The sequence below is a fragment of the Martes martes genome (assembly GCF_963455335.1).
Source record: "Martes martes genome assembly, chromosome: 4".
Taxonomy (NCBI): Eukaryota; Metazoa; Chordata; class Mammalia; order Carnivora; family Mustelidae; genus Martes; species Martes martes.
The window spans coordinates 135,869,828-135,890,650 of record NC_137891.1 but is presented as its reverse complement, the minus strand read 5'-3'; the positions used below and the strand labels follow the sequence as shown (position 1 = coordinate 135,890,650).

At 38.5% G+C, this 20,823-nt stretch overlaps 1 protein-coding gene across 1 annotated transcript; it reads right to left on the bottom strand.

The window, feature by feature from the left end:
- Positions 1-1,700: 1,700 nt before the first annotated feature.
- Positions 1,701-20,612, bottom strand: RPE65 (retinoid isomerohydrolase RPE65; the record flags this gene model as incomplete). The annotated part of the gene is made up of 13 exons (XM_080803024.1): positions 20,533-20,612; positions 18,785-18,931; positions 17,004-17,111; positions 16,760-16,901; positions 14,082-14,229; positions 12,811-12,892; positions 12,452-12,584; positions 12,205-12,344; positions 11,121-11,250; positions 3,377-3,491; positions 3,199-3,293; positions 2,984-3,095; positions 1,701-1,852 (listed from the first exon to the last, which is right to left on the bottom strand). Exons 3-13 carry the CDS (start codon positions 17,078-17,080, stop codon positions 1,701-1,703), a joined length of 1,326 nt encoding a protein of 441 aa, XP_080659150.1. The 5' UTR covers positions 17,081-17,111; positions 18,785-18,931; positions 20,533-20,612.
- Between the last annotated feature and the right edge of the window lie 211 nt (positions 20,613-20,823).

Genomic DNA, 20,823 nt, shown 5'->3' with positions numbered 1-20,823 from the left:
TAGCCTTCTCTGTGGAATTATGTTCATGTGCCGTGTCTAGAGACAGAAACTAACAGGTTGATGTTTATCTATGCTCACACATTCCATGTTATTCTCTGGCATTTTCTTTTCTTTTGTGAAATTTCTAATTCTAGCTAGGAACTAGGCACAATGAAACAATGATTACATTAAAATCCATGGGAGAGAGAGAGGAGTCGGGGCGCCTGGGTGGCTCAGAGGGTTAAGCCTCTGCCTTCGGCTCAGGTCATGATCTCAGGGTCCTGGGATCGAGCCCCACATCGGGCTCTCTGCTCGGCAGGGAGCTTGCTTCTCCCCCTCTCTCTGCCTGCCTCTCTGCCTACTTGTGATCTCTCTCTCTGTGTCAAATAAATAAATAAAATCTTTAAAAAAAAAAAAAAAAATCCATGGGAGGAAAAAAGAAAAGAATAGTCCCCAATCTTAATAGTAGTTGAGCTTAGATGAGCTCTGTGTGATTTTACTTTATAATTTCTACTTTTCTGTAATTTTAAATTTTCTTTGAGAAGTATGTTTCAATGAGTATTTATAATTTTAAAAATGAGTTTGCATTTTATTCTAAATAAAGAAATCAAATAGATGCATTAAATACCCTAGTCAGTCTGTTCCTTCAAGCTATTTTTACTTAGTCAAACACAATGGTGATTATCTTAAGCACAATGATGTGTAATACTTAGCATAAAATACATACCAGGATTAAGATATAGAATATAATTTTTTGTCAATCTCCATTTTTTTGCAACATGTAGCAATAAGAGAATAATTTTAAAAATAAAAGTACTTAAATGTATTAATATCTGAATACTAATTTTAATATTTTTCTCTTTTTCTCTCTTTGTCTTTTTCTTAGGTCAGCTGATTGCACAGTGCTTATATATAATTAAACATGAGGCAACATAGTATAACCCCCTGACATTATCTTACACTCTGATTTTAAGTAGAAATTATATTTGTAAGTATTTCAAAAATTATAGTCACTACTATATGTAAGTGCTTTGATGTTTTGTAAGCTTTTAATAGATAACTTATCTCTGCAATGTTATTTCGTTAGAGCTGTCAGTCGATTAGAGATAGGCTTTCCTATTGTAAAATCAGGAATAATCAGTAATTGCCTATGTTAAATGGAAATGTTAAAATTCATAAAGCTTGAGAATCTTGGAACAGTAATATATATATATATACACATACTTATTACTAGGATTACTCTTAGATGATAGTCCCTGGTTTGTGAAAAAGTTTGGTCTGACATTTAGTAATTAAGCCTTTTTGCATGGTACTACCTTGCCTTAGCGAAGCCATATACAAATCAGTTGTAGAGAACTTTGGCTTTTAAATGTTAAAAAATAATTGGGGAAGATAGATACCTAAAATATACTCTACAGTAGGAAAAAAAAGCTTAATAAATCCACATTCATTTTCTCTTTGATTGCTAAATATATAAAGAGTTTTTAGTTATGGTCTGCCTGTCTCACAGAGAAAGTATGATTATCTAAAATTCGTGCTGCTTTTTTTTTTTTAAGGAATTGCTTGCTAAACTCTGTGCTTTCTGTAAAATATTGCAAAATTGTGTGCATCTGCAAGTTAAAACGATGTAATACAGCAGGCTAAAATTGAACAGAATTTGATTGCAGACTCAACTGTTTTTCTTGGTTTTGTCAATAGAAATATAATGTGCTAGAATGTGCTCAGGATTTTTTGAACAGTCCATGAAAGGTGACAGGGATGTTAATTTCCACTTCAGCCCTGGCAACTTCACTCAAGTCCTTGGCATTCAGAATCAGAAGATAAGCAGGTTTTTGTCCTGCCCCAGGGCTCACCACCACACTCAGAACTACACCTGTTAATCAAAAGTAAGTAAGGCAATGTTACAAAAAAAAAAAGCCCAGGACCACAGGCTAAATGTCACTGAAATAATATAGGAGGTATTGACATTGACAAATAAAGAAAACCATAGCATTTGATATCTTGCCCTGACTGTTCCACCATCTGCCTATACCACCACCCTGTATGGATCTTTCAAACTCTTTATGTTCCCTAGACTGTAATCTCCAGAAAGGGAGTGACCGTATCTGTCTTGTCCACTGTTGATTTCCAATAGCTACTCCAATTACTAGGACATAGTAGGTGTTCATTAAATTCCTGTTGATGAATAGATCTGTGTTCTTGTCTGTAACATAAGATTTAACATAACCTATTGCAAAAAAAAAAAAGTGTTGTGACAATCAAATGAAAAAAAAAGTATATTAAAAGGCTTTGAAAATAGTAAGGTATATTATTTCTGTACTTTCTAAGACCTAGCTAGAAGCTTACTTCCATCCAAAAAAACGAGAGCAAACCTTTTGCAGTTTTGTCCAGGTGGGCTGTATATGTAAAATCATTTAGCAGGAAATGGCTCCATAGTTCTTTTACTCATTTCTCTGTGGTTTTCCAAATTTTAATCCCAGAGAGTGTAATCTACCTTCCTGTCCCAGCTAATCAATAGTTAACAAAGACTGATGCTTTGTCATTGAATGACTGTGTTATAGGCTATGGCTCCAGCTTACTAAAAGAAGAAACCCAAAGTAGAGGCACAAAGACCCATTCTCTTTCTCTTTGATCTGTTAGAATACTCAATTTCTCTCCTCCGAACTCTATCCTTTTTCAGAAATTTATCTAGGTCAGGAAAGGCAACACCCTAGAATTCATGCTGTTCTTTCTTCATCCTTTCCGCCTTCATCTAGAGCAGACATTGATGTTCCATTATGACACCAGATGGTGCTTTAACATTTTCCCATAAGTAATCAATGAGCTTGGCCACAAGATGAAACTTATTTTCTAATAAGCTTAAATTCTTTCATGCTGCATTGAATTCAGTAGTATTAAGGATCATATCTGGACATAAGGCAGTAATCACTGTGACTCCTAATGCACTAGCATATAGAACTCCCATAAAAAGAAAGTGTTCAGACACATCCATTGCTTTCATTACCATCATCTTCCTCCAAGGCATCTGGGTGAGAAACAAAGATAGGTTCTGATGGATATGAATCAGGTTCTTGCCATACCCACGTTTCTTTAGTTTTAACGTTCAGCTTACAGAGCTGCTTGTGAGAAACAAAAATCAGTTAATCAGTCAATGGGCTTTACTTGACTAGTATATGACTCAAACTACTTTTCTAGTATTAGGTAAGATGGATTAATTACCCTGTCTGGAACAAAGTGATTCAAACCAAGTCCATATGCGTACGTGTAAGGTTTCCCTCCATACTTCTGATAATTGATTTGAGGAAACTCAAATGCTACAAAATAGAGGACATGCTTAGGAAAACTCTGAAAAAATCTCTGAAACAGACAATTTGTTCCCTCTCTAAATCAATCTCACCTTGGCGAGGCCCTGAAAAGAGAACCTCAGGTTCCAGCCAGATGGTCTCATCACTGCACAGAATTGCAGTGGCAGTTGTGTTGGGGAGTGTGACTAAGTTCTTGCCTGTGTCAGCCTAAGGAAAAAGGATAACAGACACCTCAGTGAGAAGGAAAGAAAAACCAAGCAGCCGTAAATGCAGTCTTCCTGAGTTTTGTCTCCTGCATTCTTTGTTTCTTAAGTCAATGTATAGGGAAGAGCAGTGCAAAAAGCTATAGAAAGGTAAGCCAGCAACACAATTGGGAAAACTGCCTGTACCTGTGTTGGTCACTGTCTGTGTATCACTGGGAAAGTCATGTAACCTCTAGGCCCTCTAGGCCTTCACATCTCTACAATGAGATTGTCCTTAAAGAAAATGTAAGCCTCTGAGAAATTTTTTTTTTTTTAAGACCAGCAAGAAGGGACTTCAAACTCTTTGGATTCATTTATAGTGTTTATCTCACTTACAGTTAGGATATATTTTGATTTTTCTTGAAAAAAAAACATACAGTTCTGTTGTCAAAAAGGAAAAAATGCATATAAGAAAACTATTGGAGCAGATGTTGTCTAAGATCTCTTGTCACTCCCTCACCCTGCCTGGTGGTTTTCAGATTCTTTTGTGAAAGGAATGCATACCATGAGCTCTTTCTAAGAACATATTTATTTTTTAATACCTGTATCAAATACCTGAATACATGTTTTGTGCTCGACTCTATTCTAGATGTTTGGGATAATTCAGAGAATCAGGTTCCTGAAGCTTGCATTCTAGTTTGGGGACATAAACAATCAATACAATTAATAAAGTATATAATATATCATGAGTATGGGGAGAAAAAATACAGTGGAGTTAGGAGGATCAAAAGTGTGAGGTGTAGGTGAGTTATAATTTTAATAGGTGGTCAGGGTGGGCCTCCTTGAAAACATGACATTTGGGACAAAACTTGTAGGAAGTGAAGAAACCAACAGCATAGATATCTAGGGAAGAACGTTTACACAAAGAAAACAGCGTAAAGGCCTAAGGTAGGAGGGTGCCAAATGTGCTTGAAGAACATTCAAGAAACCGGTGTGGCTGCAACTGTCTGAGCCTGGGGAAGAGAAACAGGAGAGGAATGTAGAGGAGAGATTGTGTACAGCTTTTTAGGTCATTGGGAGGACTCGGTCTTTTACTCTGAGTGAGAGATGGGAAGCCATAGAATGATTTGGGGCAGAGGATTGACATGCTATAATATTTAAAAGAAATGCTCTGGCTGTTCTCTTGAGACTACCCTTGGGAGTAGGGGGATGCAAGAGCAGAAATGGGGACACCAGTTTGTCCAGTGGTCTAGTCAAAAGAAAAGAGTAGTTCAGACTAGGCTAGTAGCACTGGAGTCAGTGAGAAGTGGAAGGCAGAGCCATGAGGTTTTCCTGATAGATAGGCTATGGGGTAGGGAAGAGGCATGGACTTAAGACAGAAGTCAGGGGTGACTCCAAGGTATTTGGCCTGTAAATTCAATGTTGAAGCTGTCTCAACAAAGATGGGCACTGCTGCAGGTGGGGTAAATTTTTTTGGTAGAGGAAGAGAAGAAATTTAGATTTCATCTTATTAAGCTTGAAAGGTCTATTAGACATTCAAACGGAGACATGGAATTCACAGTAGCATATATAAATATTGAATTGAAAGCTAAGTTGAAAATGTAAATGTAGGCTGCTTTAAAGCACGAGTCTTTACAAAGGGAGGGAATGTACAAGCAGAAGATAGAATGGAGGGCTGAGTTCTGATGCCCTCCAACATTAAGGGGTCTATAAAAAAAAGAATGAAGATAGCTCGTGGGGGCAAGAAGAGTCAAGAGAAGGATTTTGTAAGAGGGCAAAACAATAGCACGATATGAGTGACCCAATGAAAAAGAAGGGAAAGTAATGATAAAGGAGAGGGAAGAGAATCACTTGAGTGATGACCCCGAGTGGGTAAGGAAGGGAAAATGGGAAGAACTAGTTCTGGGTGGGATGATAGATAATTCAATACAAGTACAGATGCTGGTGGGCGGGTAGATGTGGTGGCAGGAGTCTAACGTTCTTTTTTGATTTCTTTCATTTGTTTCAATAAAATAGGAAGCAGAGCCATCAGCTGAGTATGAGTGTGGAGGTGGGAGGTGTTAGAAGATTGAAGAGGGGAGGGTGTGAAATACTTAACTAGCAAAGTGGGAGAGTAAATGAAGTTGAGAAATGTAGCGGTGAGGTTTGTGGTCCTGTATTTAAAAATGAACCAATTAACATGATTGTGTGTTTTCAGCACTTAATTTCATCCTTAGAGATACAAGTGTAGAGTGGGTGGAGAGTTGGATTTAACTAGGGGGAATTGTGGTTTTGACAAATGAGTTCAATAAAGTAAGAAGGAGGCAAGAGAAGTGAGAATCTATATAAGATTGAAATTGTTGACAGTGGAATTTTAATTAAGTAATGAGGAAAAGTAAGTTCTTGGGGGAGTGAGGTATGTTGAGAAGGTAGTAGGTTCAGGGGATTGGAGGTTTCTGGTGGGAATCATAGTAGGGCAAGTGATCTTGAAAGATAGAAGGTGGTAGTCAGAGCATATCATGCATGAAACTAAGATTATGGAAGAAGCACAGTCATAGGTAATGGCAGGGTCAAGTGTATGACTATGGAGAGTGAATAGCTGACATAGAATGGAGGACAAGATCAGTGGAAGAGGTCAAGGAACTGAGAGGCCAGGTTGTTGGAAGAATCACCTATGATGTGTATATGGAAATGACCAAGAGTCAGTAGATCCGGGGAGTTTGACATCGAGCCAAGAAGGGACGTGAGACAGTGGTGGTTCACAGACAACAATAGTAATGAGGGGTGAATATATGTATATATCCTTTAGCTATATAATTAGCTGAAATGAGATTAAAATTGGAATATGTTAAGAGTGGGTGGAAGGAAGAGTGAATCTGGAAACAGAGAAGTAGAACAGAGAGAATACCTACAGTAACCCCAGGTCAAGAGGTATAAGGGCTGTAGGAAGAGACTGGAGAGATCAGTGTCTTTAGGAGAGAGCCAGGTTTTTGCTTTTTGTTTTTGTTTTTTAAAGATTTTGTTTATGTCTTTGAGAGAGCACAAGCAGGGGGGAGAAGGAGAAGCAGGCTGCCTGCTGAACTTGGAGACAGACGTGGAGCTCCATCCCAGGACCCTGAGACCATGACCCAAGCCGAAGGTAGACACTTAACTTACTGAACCATGCAGGTGGTCCCAGGTTTTTTTTTTTCTTAATTAACATATAATGTATTATTTGTTTCAGGGGTACAGGTCTGTGATTCATTGCTCTTACCCATGTTTAGTTTTAAAGTAAAGAATGTGAAAGGAACATTCTGAAAAGAGGACAGAGGGGATTTTTCTGGGGGTGTATCATTGATAAAGAGGTAATAGAAGATTCTTAAGATAGGGAAGGGATAGGAGGTAAGGAGCAAATACAGAAATGATGAGAATTTTATGAGATTTTGTGAAATAGAACCTCAGGGCACTTTGTGGTGTTTTGGGGAAGAAGAGATCAAATGCTTATGTCAGACATATTATCTATATTCTTGTAAGTTTAAATTGATTATCTTCATTCTATCTTATTTTTTCTATTACTAAATTAAAATTTTTATGTAAGAAATCTGTAACATTATTCTTGCTTTCCCCGACAAACTAGCTCCTCATTTTTGCTACCCACCCACTTTTTTTTAACAGATGCATTTTTCCTTTAACCCAAAATCTCATTTCTGAGGATCTAATCTATTCATATATCTGTGCGTGTATGATATGACATACATACACAGTTATTCCTTATCACATTATTGGTAATAGCCAAAGATTGGAAACAATTCTTTTGTGCAGCAAGGAGAGACTTGGGTATGTTCACAGAAAGAACACCGTGTAGTTGAAAACAGCAAGATCTTTAGCATATATATTGTTAAATGAAGAAAGCAGGGAAGAAAACAGTGGATATAGAAAATAACTTTTTGTGTATGAGAATGGGAAATAATAATTTTATATATATATATTTTCTTATATTTGCACAAACAAACCAAAGAAAAGGAAAAACATGAAAAGTTACACATAGGAAGTGAACGGGAATGGTACAGACTGGATGCGGGTGGAGGTGGAGTGAGGTTTCCCAGTGTGTACCTTTGCATATCATTTTGATTTTTGACCATTTAAATGCACCACCTATTCAAAAAAATATAAAGACGTATTTTAAAGATGCTACCATATCTTAATTAGTAAACTGGAAACTTCACTCATCTTATACTCTTCCCTCTCCTTAGCCCTTCCCTCAATATCTTTCTTACCTCTCCTCCCAATTTATGACCGATTTTCCCCTTTCCTGCCACATTTTTCGAAGTGTGGACTTAGAGTAACTGCTCCCACATCCTACCAGTTGCTGACCTTTGATTCCTGATTTCTACTTCTCTCAGCCTCATCTGTTGGAGATCACCAAATCTGGTGTTTGACTTTGGGTCTTCATCCTTTTTAACTTTCCTATAGCAAGGGGCACTGATGAAACTCTCTTGCCCTATCCAATGTGGGATTTTCCTCTCTTAGCTCCAGGTAGGGCTATTTGGTGACTTTCTCTCTCTCTCTCTCTCTCTCTCTCTCTCTCTCCTCCTTGCTCCTCTTTTTTGTACTTTCTGTACATGAGACCTCCCAAACTTCTGTGTCTGGCCAACCTTTCTTCTCTCGGTCTTTTCTAGGCTATCAAATTCTTCATTTTTATTTATTTTTTTTTAAATTTTTATTTATTTATTTGACAGAGAGAGACATCACAAGTAGGCAGAGAGGCAGGCAGAGAGAGAGGAGGAAGCAGGCTCCCCGCTGAGCAGAGAGCCCGATGCGGGGCTCGATCCCAGGACCCTGAGATCATGACCTGAGCCGAAGGCAGAGGCTTTAACCCACTGAGCCACCCAGGCGCCCCAAATTCTTCATTTTTAAAATAAGCAAATGTTCATGTTTCTTTTCTAAAATTTATTCTAAAGTATGACTTCTCCTTGCTAGCAGTCTCATCTATCAAATCTCATATATTTGATCATCATTTCAACATCAGTAACTATCAACCCTGATTGACCTTACAAGGTCCTTCATTGATGTGTGGAAGCCTATGAGGTATCTTTCATGAAGATATTTTGATACTGATTTTTTGCTGATGATGATAGGGGATATTTATTTGATATTTACTTTGTGCCAAGAGCTATATATTTTTTTCAAGGGCTTTATTTAATAATTAACATATACCAATTCATGTATCAGCCACAAAAACTCTGTAAGATTAGGAAAAGGAAATTTAAAAAGGTTCAATGTTTCTCCTTATAGATAGAAAGAAGGAAATTTAAGGTTAAATCACTCAGTTAGTAAGTGGCAGAGCTAAAACTCAAGCCTGGCTCTGTATGACTTGAAGTCAACCCCCTATCCTTTCCCTTCCTCATAGTTCTACACTTCATGTTTTTCTACATACCTCTTCTGCCTGTTACACTCCCTATTTCCAAAAGTATCACTATTCTAGACATGCAGGCTTACAGGATCTCTATGATATTTTGCATGGCTAAGATTTAATTCATCCTGCAATCCAACCAAATGCAAGACCCTTTTAATTCCACCTAGAGGAACTCTTATTTTCATCCATGTTTGCCTGTTCCTAGGACCACTACATGATTCTCTTGCCTGCCTGAGTGAATTTATTGTCTTCTATCCCAGGGTCCTATCTCTGTCCTTTCTACACTTCCAGTATCACTTAGGCACAACACAGACTTTAATTTTAGAAAATCAAGTTTTTAAAGGTGCAAATGTCCCTTGTTATTATTTAGTCCAATTTAGCTAGGTTTCAGAGCAGGCAACTGAACTTAGAGTGGTTGAGTGACTTGCCTGGGGGAAGCCAGGCATTTAGTTGAAGAAACAGCCATGAAAGTCAGCACACCTGGTACCCATTCCACCAGCTCTGAATGTGGTTTTCTTCTGTTCAGAAACTTTCACTGCCAAATAAAGTACAACCTCTTAGCCTGGCCTTGAAGACCACAAGTCTGCTTTTTAAAATTTTTAAAAATCCCGCCTCATTTAGTCCACTATGTGTGCTTATGTTCTAATTGGATTGCAGTCAGTTCCCTCTGCTCTTCTGCCCCACCCCACTTCTGTCTTTCCTCAAACTATGCCTCCTGTCTTAAGTTGATGTGCTTCAGTATCTTCTGCCAGAATATTGCAAATGACTGTGTTCCATGAATCTCTCCAAACAAGTATGACCGTTCATTGTCTGAATAGCCAAAGTACTTTATTGCCTCCTTCCCATGACTAGTCTCATGTCAACATGTGTTATCATTACCAAATCACCTTCCTCCTCCCCAGTACACTAGGTAATGAGTTTCTGGAGAACAAGAGCATATCCTATTGATGTACCCACTGGAATAAGTCATACAATGTTGTGTTAACAGTGGTTAATTCGTAACTATTGGGAGAGAGTGAAGGAAGGGTCTAGGATGACATTAGACACTTTTTTGTCACTGAGGTTCTCTATTTCATTATTGGGTGGTCTTTCTTCAGGCAGTGATGACTACATATTTATGAAAATCTTTCCTTTTTCCTCTTCTTGGATGTGAAGAGAGTGAGGTAGGGCATATTTAAATTAAGTGATCTTAATTTAAAGATGATTGTGATTTTCTCATCACAATCATTATACTCATTCATTTGGTATTTTGTAGACACTCAGCTATGTACTAGATATCTGCTTCCCAAGGGCAAAGTTAGAGTACTTAAAGCCTCATACAATATCATCCCAACCTTTTTCCAGTCCCTCTGCCTAATGCCCGTCTCTCCTTTGCTCCTAATGTACCAGCTCTACCAACCAGTTTGTATTTCTACATTAAGTTTGGTTTTTTAACACCTCTCTGCTTTTGAAGAAGCTTATTTAACTAACTACCTAATGCTCCACCTCAACTTCCTCTTCCTTTCTTATCCTTATAGAGTTTACAAACTTGCTTAAGAGCTGTAGTGTCTAGTTCTAAATTGGGTTTATTTTCCACTATATTTGATTTAGCTTTGAGTACAATGTTTTACATTCCATGTAGCTGCCTTACCCATTTTTGTGTATATATCTCATATGTACACAAATGACAGTGTATGCTCATGTATCTATTGTGAAAATTCTATTTGTCTTGGTTTTGACTGGCATTCTGTCACACAAAAACTGCTTGATGTTAGTCTAATATTCTAAAAAGACAGCCACTGAATACAAGAAAGAAAAAGTAGAAATAAAAAGATGACCGCCAAAGGCTATTAATGATGTTTGTCCTCTACTGATATTTTTCGAAGGTTTGCAGAAAATCAAAATAATGGGCTGATTTCCCTAAAGGGGTACTTTTTAATCCTTCATTTCTTTAGAATTTCCAATCACTTAAATTACATTATTTGTATTATTGACAGAGGATCCTAAGAATCAGTGGTCTGCACTATTCACTGAGAAAATATATTTTGAAAGGATTTTACAAATGAAAGAACAGCAGATTTAGCATCAAAACCTGGTTTTTATTTTGGCTCTGCTGCACTTGGCTTTTGCTAAGTCATGTCACTCTTCTGAGCTCCAGTTTCCTCATTTGTTAAATGAGGGGAGTTGAATTAGTGTATTTTTAAAGTTCCTTCCAGCTCTGAAGTTTCAAAATTTTATGTATAAACGTAAGGCAGGAGAACAAATCTGGATATATCTGAAATCTGTGTAGAGGACAGTTACCTTGTCAATATTCAGAGGAAGCACATATCTCCTCACTTCAGGCTGGGGAGCCTTTCTGGCATTTTTTTTCACCTCTTCCCAGTTCTCACGTAAATTGGCTAAATATAAGTAATTATAAACAAATTCAAATCTGCAAAAGTAAGAAGTCAGACATGAGCACAGACAATGGCAAATAATTCCAAAGAGATGATCCATGCCTTTTAAAAGAACAAGTGCCTGCCTGTTCCTTTTTTTTTTTTTTAAGATTTATTTATTTATTTTAGAGAGAGAGTGAGAGAGAGAGCCGGTGAATGAGCATGGGGTAAGAGGTATGGGAAGAGGGGAAGGGCAGAGAGAGAGAGAGAAAGAGAGACTCTTAAGTGGACTCTGAGCTGAGCTGAGTGTAGAGCTGAGGTTGGGCTTGATCCCATGACCCTGAGATCAGGACCTGAGCTGAAACCAAGAGTCGGACACTTAACTGACTGTGCCACCCAGGCACCCCACCTGCCTGTTCTTTATTCTCCTACCCAGGAACTGCTAATGACCCAAGTATATTAGAGCCATTTTCTCCTGCCCATGCTGCATGAAAACCAAACCAAACAAAACAAAGAAATCTGCCTCACCGATATATTTAAATAACAGCAGCTTTTGATACTTTCTGCTCTGTTTCTCCATCATCATTCTGTGTCTTTAGGGGCTACTGTCTTTTTAGTGACTTGGTATTATTCTCAAGAAAGTGTGCCTCTTTCTCCCAAACCTAGAGTGGGTGGAGTTCAAGGCCCCACCAAGGGAACATGTCAAGTTGCAGTGAGGTTAAGTTTAAATTCATTTGTCAGGTCATAGCATCTCTTATTTTCAGCTCAGGTTCATAGACCTGATCAGTTTTCAATCACTAGCCATGGTTTTGATGGTCAGTTTGCAAGTGCTTCTGATTAACTAGCCTCCCTACTGCTTTTTCACTTATATTCTGTGACTTAAGCATAATTCTTGCCTTTTTTTTTTAAAGCTGTAATTCATATTAAATATTGAGAGCAGCATCTCTGAAAAAGGCCCCTAATTTCTAGGCATGACTGGGGATGTAACATTATCATATGTCCTTTCTTACCCTTTCCAGCAACAGAGATCCACAATCAGAAACCCATTGTCTTCGTAAGTATTGATGTGATGAAAGAGATTAAAAGAAGAGGTCCTGTATTTATTATTGAGGTACTTTCTTCTTTTTTTGTCAGCAATATGAAGCCAAACCTTGAAAAGTGAGGAAAATATTTTGATGCATTTAAAAAGGAAAACAGTATACATTACGAAATGCCATCTTCGGAATCCTAAGCGTGACAATTAAATGCATGACTTACCCCCATGGTTTCATTGGACTCAAAACAATCCATGTAGTTGGCTCCCCAAAGACTCCATGAGGAAAGGAACTTGAACAGGTTAATTTTGACTGGCGTCTCCACAAAAACAATATAGTTGGGAGTCAAACCAAAACTGTTCAGAAACACAAATAGACTTGTGAATGGGAAGGACTGATTCTCAAACCACAAAGAAATATGTGCACATGAGGTATGAATCAACAGTGCCTACATGAAATTAATTACATTTAAATTTAGGTTTCTGCAAGGAAATGTCGTGATCAGGATTGGTATCAAAGGTAGGCAAAGCAGATCTTTAAACTTGAGTTTTCCTGAAGATTCATAGCAGGCCTTCAAGTTACCTATGGACGTAAGATGGCTTGAATCGGTCACTGCAGGGGAATTGTACAACGACCTCTGACTTGCTTATTGGATCTTCCTTGTCTGAAATAAAGCGGTTTTAAAAGGCTTTGGAAAAGCCTCTTTTTTTCTCTTTTAATACAACGCATTTAGAACAGCTTATGCAAGTAAAGAAATACATTTTCAGATCTTGATTTTTTTTTTAGAGCTTATTTTCATTTTCTCAGTCATTGGCATTTCTTAGGGAAATTTCATGTGAAGCTGCAGTCACCCAGGAAAATCCAAACAGCAGCAGATTTGGGAAAGTGTACTCAAACAGTGTTGTGGCAGGCAGAGGACAGTGGAGTCGCATCTTAACAACTGGTTGGTGCCAAGTCAGCACACAGTAGTATGCTCAAAATGCCTTTTGTAATCTCTTAAGTTACCTATAAAGTGTCCTGTATGTGGGTTTGTGTCATTAGTTCTGTACGGTAATTCTTATGCACAGAAAAGTTTGTTTCCTACTATGTCAGTGGTCTTTAAACCTTAGTGTACATCAGAATCATAGAAGGAGGTTCTTAAAATAGTAACTGTGGGCCCACACCCAGAATTTCTCCTTTAGTCAACTATGGGTGGGACTCTGGATTTCTAGCAGCTTTCCAAGTGATTCTGCTGGTCCAGGGACCACAATTTGAGATCCAGGCTATGCAATACCAAACAAAAATCCATATATGTTCAAATAATTCTGTCGCCAAGACAGTTATCAAATTTCTGGCAGTGAATGGAGGATGAATGGAGAATTCTGAAGAGGACTCTCTTTTCTGTTTTAGTATTCTTCCTCCATAATATTAGTATGAGTTAATAGGTTTGTTTGTGGCTTTGAGAATTAAACATGCACAAAATATTTAGTACCCTCTCATATATGTGTGTGTGCTATTATGCATACACATGTTTGTTTAGAAATTTAATTTTGCCTGGCACATGAATAAGAGCTCAGTAAGTATTTCCTGAACTTGAATCTAACTCTTACATGATCAAGTACTCATATACACTACATTTTTGAAACATTGTAGAATACGATTTGACCACTTGCTTTCTATGTTTTCAAGTCATCATTTTCTGCTATGATGCTTCTGGGCATTGGTCCCTGGAGGATGGTGCAAAAGGCAATCTGAAAGGAATTTAACTGTGCATCTATAGTGCGATCCTGATAGTCTGATCTGGTATCCCATTTCCAGTAATTTTCTCACAATATAGATACTTGTTTTAGGAAGAGTCAAATTGGTAAACTGACCTGCTTGTAGTGGAGGGATCTTTACAATATTGTAGGCAATTGAAAAATTTTTCCCAAAGCAATTACCAATGTTGTAAACAGTTCCGTCACTTTCAATATGGGGGTGAGCTGTGGCTCCATTGACAGACACATAGTTGCAAAGATCAACCTAGGGAAGCAGAGCAGATGTCATCCATGTAAAGAGAAAGACAGTATTACCCCTTGGTCTCTAGGTCTGACCTTATGGCTGCCACTTGTATCCTCACCCAAAGCACATTTTCTCTTTCTTTCCATCTCCCTGGATTCTACCCTCTTTCAAGTCTGCCTCAATCCTTGTTGATAGTGCAGAGTTCTCCTCTGACCCTCATGCTGATTCCCCCACACCTCTGAAATCTTGGCGATCTTCCTGATTGTGTTCTTCCGTGTACCTCATACACTGCTCTGGTTAGTTACTTTCCTTCTGCACATGCAACTTGTCCTCAAACTGATAATGTGAATCCTGGGATTTCTTTATATCCCCCTTATTGTATTAGATGAATTGTGTGAGATTGCTGAGATATACAATAATTTTTATTTTATGAAAATGGCAATTTTATACACTATAACCTAAATACCAAATCCAGTGGCTTGCACAGAGTATAAATTTGGAACTGAAAGAAACCCTAGGATTCTATTTAGTATAGAGTCAACCTAAACAGACTTCAGGAGAACCATGAATCTCCTGGAATTAAATGCAAATGGTTTTTGGAGAAAAGATTTAGCACTTTAATTCAATTTGGAGTCTCATAAGAAATTCAGAATCACAAATCTAGCATAAATCTGTTTACAGAAAGAGAAATTGAAGTCCAAGAGAGGTCAGGTGACTTTTTCAAGGATACAGAGCCACATGCTGGCAAAATCAGCACTAGAATTTCTACCTGTGACCTGCTCAATACAGATTTATTGAATGGATAATTGATGAGGTATATATTTAACCAAAATTCTTTCTATTTGATTAGGAGAATATGTTTTAAAGGGAGTTTTTAGCATTTTTATTTAAATAATAGAGCAGACATTCATTCATTCAATCATTCCTCATATACTCATTGAACTTCTATGATTACTGTGCCAGGGTCAAGAACATCAGTCTGGACTTGTGCTGTCGAATATGGTAGCCACATGTAATTTAATGCGGATTGATTATGATTAGATAAAATTTTAAGTTCAGTTCCTCAGTCACATTAGCCATATTTCAAGTACTCAGTAGCACTGGGACAATGCATATATAGAACACTGCCATCATTGTACAAAGTTCTATTTGGTAGCACTGTTAGACCAATAAGCTGGTATATAATACAGTACATTGCTGGTAAATGCAAAACTGTATCTGAAGGGTCATCTAACCCAGACTGGGAGATTAGGCCAGGCTTCCCAAGGGCAATGACTCCAACTAATGTTTGGAAAGACAAGTAAGAGCCAGGTGGAGAAGGAAGACAGATATTACAGGGAGTGGGAATCCTAATGTACAAGCACTGAATTGTGAAATAGCAGGTGCTGTTTGGGGATTACTAGTCATTAAACATGGCTGCTGTGAAAGGTATGCATGGAGGAGGAGAAATAAGAACCAGCCAGCCACAAAGCTCTGTTTGGACTTTATCTTGGGAACTGTGGGTGCCTCAGATAGAAAAACACATTTCTACTTGCATTTGAGAAAAATTGCTTCTACTGAATTAGGGAAGTTGTATTTAAGAGAATCAGGCTGGAGGCAAAGGTACTTATTAAGAGGCTATTTTAGTAATAGTTAATAAAAGAATCTCAAATTCTAAAACTGTATTTTTATATGAAGTCAAGGCATGGTGAGGCTCACAATGAAACTTGACCCCCTAGTAAAGGCTATTTTGGAGCCTTACATGAACTTTACATTTGCAATTATATTACCATAGCAATTTGAGTACAGAGTCACTCATCAGAGTTAAATGAATGGTTTAGAATTCAGTTTCAGTTCTTCTCCAAATGATCTAACACATACTCTTATATGATTGCAAACATACATTAAAAATAAGAGAGAGCTATTGAAGAGGATATGATAAGTCTTAGGAAATAGTCTGCTGAGAATTATAAATTATCTAGTGACATTGAGTCCTAGGGTTGGAGCTGTTTTTTCCTTTCTGTTTCTACTATACTGAATTTCTAGTTCTGATCTTAAATTCTACCTAACTTGTCTCCCAGCTATCCCTTACCTCTTTTGTCCTCCCATACAGTTTATGCATGGCTTCCAGATTAAATATCCTAAAGCACGGCTCTGCTTACACTGTTGCGCCAAGCAAAAACTTGCAGTAGCTTCCCGTTAGCTAAACAATTTATTCCAAATTCTTGTCTTACCTGGGTTGTCTCTCCTATTGATATATTCTTTGCATCTGGTATGAGTTCTGATATATGGAAGGGACTCAATATTTGTGTCACAAATGAATGAATGAATGAATGAACAAATATCTTAGGCATTTTATAAGGTTTTCCTCCAACCTATATAATAAATGTTTAAAATTTCATAGATGAAGAAACAAAGTTTTGCCCTGTGCCACATAGTTAGTAGTTGATGACAAAGCAAGGAGGTGAAACTTCATCTATCTGAGTCTCATGTTCTTTCCCCCAAATTGCAGTTAATTCTAAACTGCAAATTCTAACTTCTTGAGCAGTGTTGCCAGAGCATTGTGTCCTACCTGCTTAATTGTCTCCAAAGTCTCAGGATTAATCTTTGTAATGAAGTTGGTCTCTGTGCAGGCATAGTAATCTTCCCCTACTGGGTAGATGTTAACAAGGGCATTGTCAGTGACCTCCACTCCTCGAAAGTAAGAAAAAAACCTGCAGAAGCAAATGGATTTTTCAGTCCAGTAACTTTCAAGCCATGAGAGAAAAGGGCTAATGTAAAATGTCTTTAATAACATGCAGTCAAGTTTCAGTAACCTGGAAAATATATTCTTGCAGGGATCTGGGAAAGCACAGGTGCCAAACTCCGTTATGACAATCCTTTTCTCAGTCATTGCCCGGACATAAGCATCAGTGCGGATGAACCTGAAGGACATGGAGACATGGGAAAGGGTCATAGGCAGGAAAAATCAGTGTGCTCTATATGGAACTGAGAATGGTCATTCCATATGTCCTTAACAAGTTGGAACCATAAATCCACAACATGAAGAATGAAGAGCATTGTTCAGTAACTTTCTCAGGGTGACTGAGAAAGAGATAATGTGCTATGAGTTTAAATTTAAGTCTTATAAACCTCACAATGACATAAGGAAATTGAGGTTCATGGCTTGGAGTTGTCATGTCCAAACAGAGCAGTTAAGCGATTGGCATATGTCATAGAACTGGGTTAGAACTCAAGTTGGCCAGGGCTGGGAAACATGCATTTGTCCATATCACACTGTGCAGCCTCCCTGGGTGGTTCACATAGGACCTCTGACTTCCTGTAGCCTATAACCCATCAACCTAACACTGAATGGAGAAATACAGAATATGGTGTGCTGAATTATAGTCCTTTCAATCTCCTTTTTGTCACTCTTGGGTTTTTTTTTCCTTCAGTTTAAAAATTTATTTTGCTGGTTTTAAAAGTAGATGTTCTGGGGCGCCTGGGTGGCTTAGTGGGTTAAGCCTCTGCCTTGGGCTCAGGTCATGATCTCAGGGTCCTGGGATCAAGCCCTGCATCGGGCTCTCTGCACAGCAGGGAGCCTGCTTAAAAAAAAAAAAAAAAGTAGATGTTCTTGAATCCAGTATCTTGTATAGACAGAACTCTGTAACCGTATCCCATACGTTGCCTAGAATTTCTCATGTGGAAAGCCAATTAAAATCTGATTTTGCATTTCTTCCAATGCATATAATAAAGTTTAAAATTTCTAGACGAAGAAACAAAGTCATGAAGAAGAAAAAGTACCAAGGTCTTTAGGGGGCATATGAAAGCTTTGTCTGACTTCTTAGCTAAATTTTTGCTTGGCCTGATCTATTTCTCTTCTATTACAGTCTGAATTATCCTGACTACCTCAAGCCTTCATTTGCCCTTCCTTTTGGTGTCTCTTCAGAACTCCTGATACCTGTGATGATCAACAAAGCGTCTAATAGGTCTGAATATTACAGGAAAAGCAAAGTATTTATTGTGGTGTTAATGGGTACTTGGAGTGATGGCTTAGGCCTTGGAGCCTTTTAGCACCAATCTTCTGTTCTTAGTAAACTTCTCTTGTATCATTATGACAAAATTTGGTCCTTCCCTCTTTGCACCACCCCTCCCTCCTACCCAGGGCCTTTCTGATTATTAAGAAAGAGTGAAGAGAACCAATGGTCTAATAATTATAACAATAATTACAATAATAGCAACTTATTATTACTGAATATTTCTTATTTCCCAGGTATTTCATTTAATCCTTGTAATGAACCCTGAAGTAGAATTTTAGAGATGATAAAACCAAGAATTAGAGATTAATGTCTTGCCAAAGTTTGCCCAGTTAGGCAAGTGGTGTCTGGTAGATATAAACTTTGAAGCTGAGCATATTGAACCCGAAAGCCCTAGTTCTTAGGTTCTTTTTTAATATCTCACAGTTCCCAGGTATCTATGCAAATGTCCTGGGCCAGCAGATTCTGAGAGGAAGCAAACCTATAAGTAGCCTCTTGAATTCAAGAGGTTGAGGAGCACATAGGAGGAGGTGCTGAGCTAGGCCCTACCCCCAGGGAGAGTAGGACCTGGCATTCTTTACCTTCTATGATATGTGACGTGTCCTTCTTTAAAGTCAAACTTGTGCAGGAGGGCTTGTCCATCAAACAGGTGATAAAATGGTTCAGATCCAACTTCAAAGAGCCCTGGCCCACATCGAAGGAGACTGCCAGTGAGCCAGAGGGGGATCCTGCCTGTGATGAAGGTGAGACATAGAACATTGTTTCTTAGCCCAGCCCTTTGCTGGGCTCATCCCTGGTAAGGGTGTGTGTGTGATTATATTAGCAGCTCAATTGGGCAGCCTCTTTGTAAAGCTGGCAATGATTTTCATTCCCAGCTCTCACACTGGGCAGCCCTTCCAAAATGCTTGCTGACTTTACTGTCCTTTCACTAGGAGACCAAGTGGTGGGAAACGTTGCAATGCCTGAGTTTGGATAAAGGGTTGGAAGGAGACAAGGAAAGCATCTTGAGGAAAATGGGATTCTGTACCCACCAGATTTCCCCAGATAGCAACATATTTGCCTTTTTACCATCTCGCTTTTAAGAAAAACATCAAATTTCTTGATGTATTTTGATGGAGTAAGGTGTAGGAAAGGTGGATTAGGAACAGGGATCAAAACACTAAAAAACGGTATTTCTATAGAAGAAACCATTTAAATGACAACAAGAATACTGGCTTTTTAAAACCTAGAGCTATATTCCTTTGAGGGTATGGGCTACTGTCCAGATGAAGATTAACCTGCTGAAGGAGAAATTGCACAAGACTGGCTGTCAGAGACCGGATTCTGGTTCAGGATTTGCCATGTGCCATCTTGGGGGCTCAGTGTCCTCGTCTGCAAAATGAGGGGTACACAACAAAGGCCATGAAGGCTTTCATTTTAAGCAGTTAGATATGTGCCCTCATATCCTTTGAAAAATGTAATGTTTGCTTAATCCTTACCATTTTTTTAAACAGAAGGATTATTTTCTGCAGTTCCATTTCTGCAGCCTGCTTCCTAAGAATGTATGTTTCTGATAAAACCCTTAAGAAGGCATGACTTAACTAATGACACGACATAAATTTGATTGCTAGAACCTATACTGTTAGCATCAGAATCTGGCTGAGAAAGAACATTTGGCTCTCTCTTATTTTATAGAAGGAGAAAGAGGAGGAAAGAGACTTTCCGTGTCCAAGCAGGGATGTTGCATGGGTCATATGATGTTTTTGGATAATGCTAACAATAGTACTAATAATGACCACTTATTGATTGCTTTGTGTTGGATACTAGGTGAATCTTTCAGTTATCTTATTCAGTCTTCACAATAACCCCATCATGGAAAGTTTGGCTTTTGATAGGTAAGGGAACTGGAACTCAGAAAGCTTAAGTAACTTGTAAGGTTCACAGCTAATAAAATGCTGGAGCTGCAATGAGCAGCTGACTCCGGAAGCAAATCAACAGGCAGGAAACCTACTACTCTTTACTGTAATATTTCCAGATGCTTGTCACCAGGTCCTCATTTATCCAGACACTGGAATGGATAATGGAACATGCATTTCTAGGATATTTATTATATACCAGGCACTGAGTTAGGCTCTGACAGTTTAAAGATGACAAAGATGGAGTCCCAGGCCCAAGGAGTTGCAGTTAGGCAGCATATTTCTGGCTTAGGGAAATAAAAGCTAAATGAGAGGAAATGGGCTTCTGGCATAAAAAGCCCACACCTCCATCACTGAGAGATGCCAATGAATAAAAAGCCAGGGAAAAGGGATCTCAACAAAGCAAGAGAAGATGGTTTCAAGACTGGTGAGACCAACCTGTAACATGAGCTGTGAGCGGCGAGGACAGTTCCTCCACAGTTTCGAACAGTTTCTTGTAACCACCAGCAGGATGTTCAACTCTGAAAAGGTGGAATAATCGAGAAGAAGCCCATGTTGATACTCCAAGAAGTCCTCTGAGGCAGAGGTAGAGCTCCAGGAGAAAAGACATTCTCAATGTCAGAGCACCACTGCCAGTCTAGCCTTTGCTGGGAGCACACACTTTGCTGGAGGACAGAAATGTCCTCAGGTTTGCTAGTGGCAGGTTGGGCGGGTGCTGGGTCAGT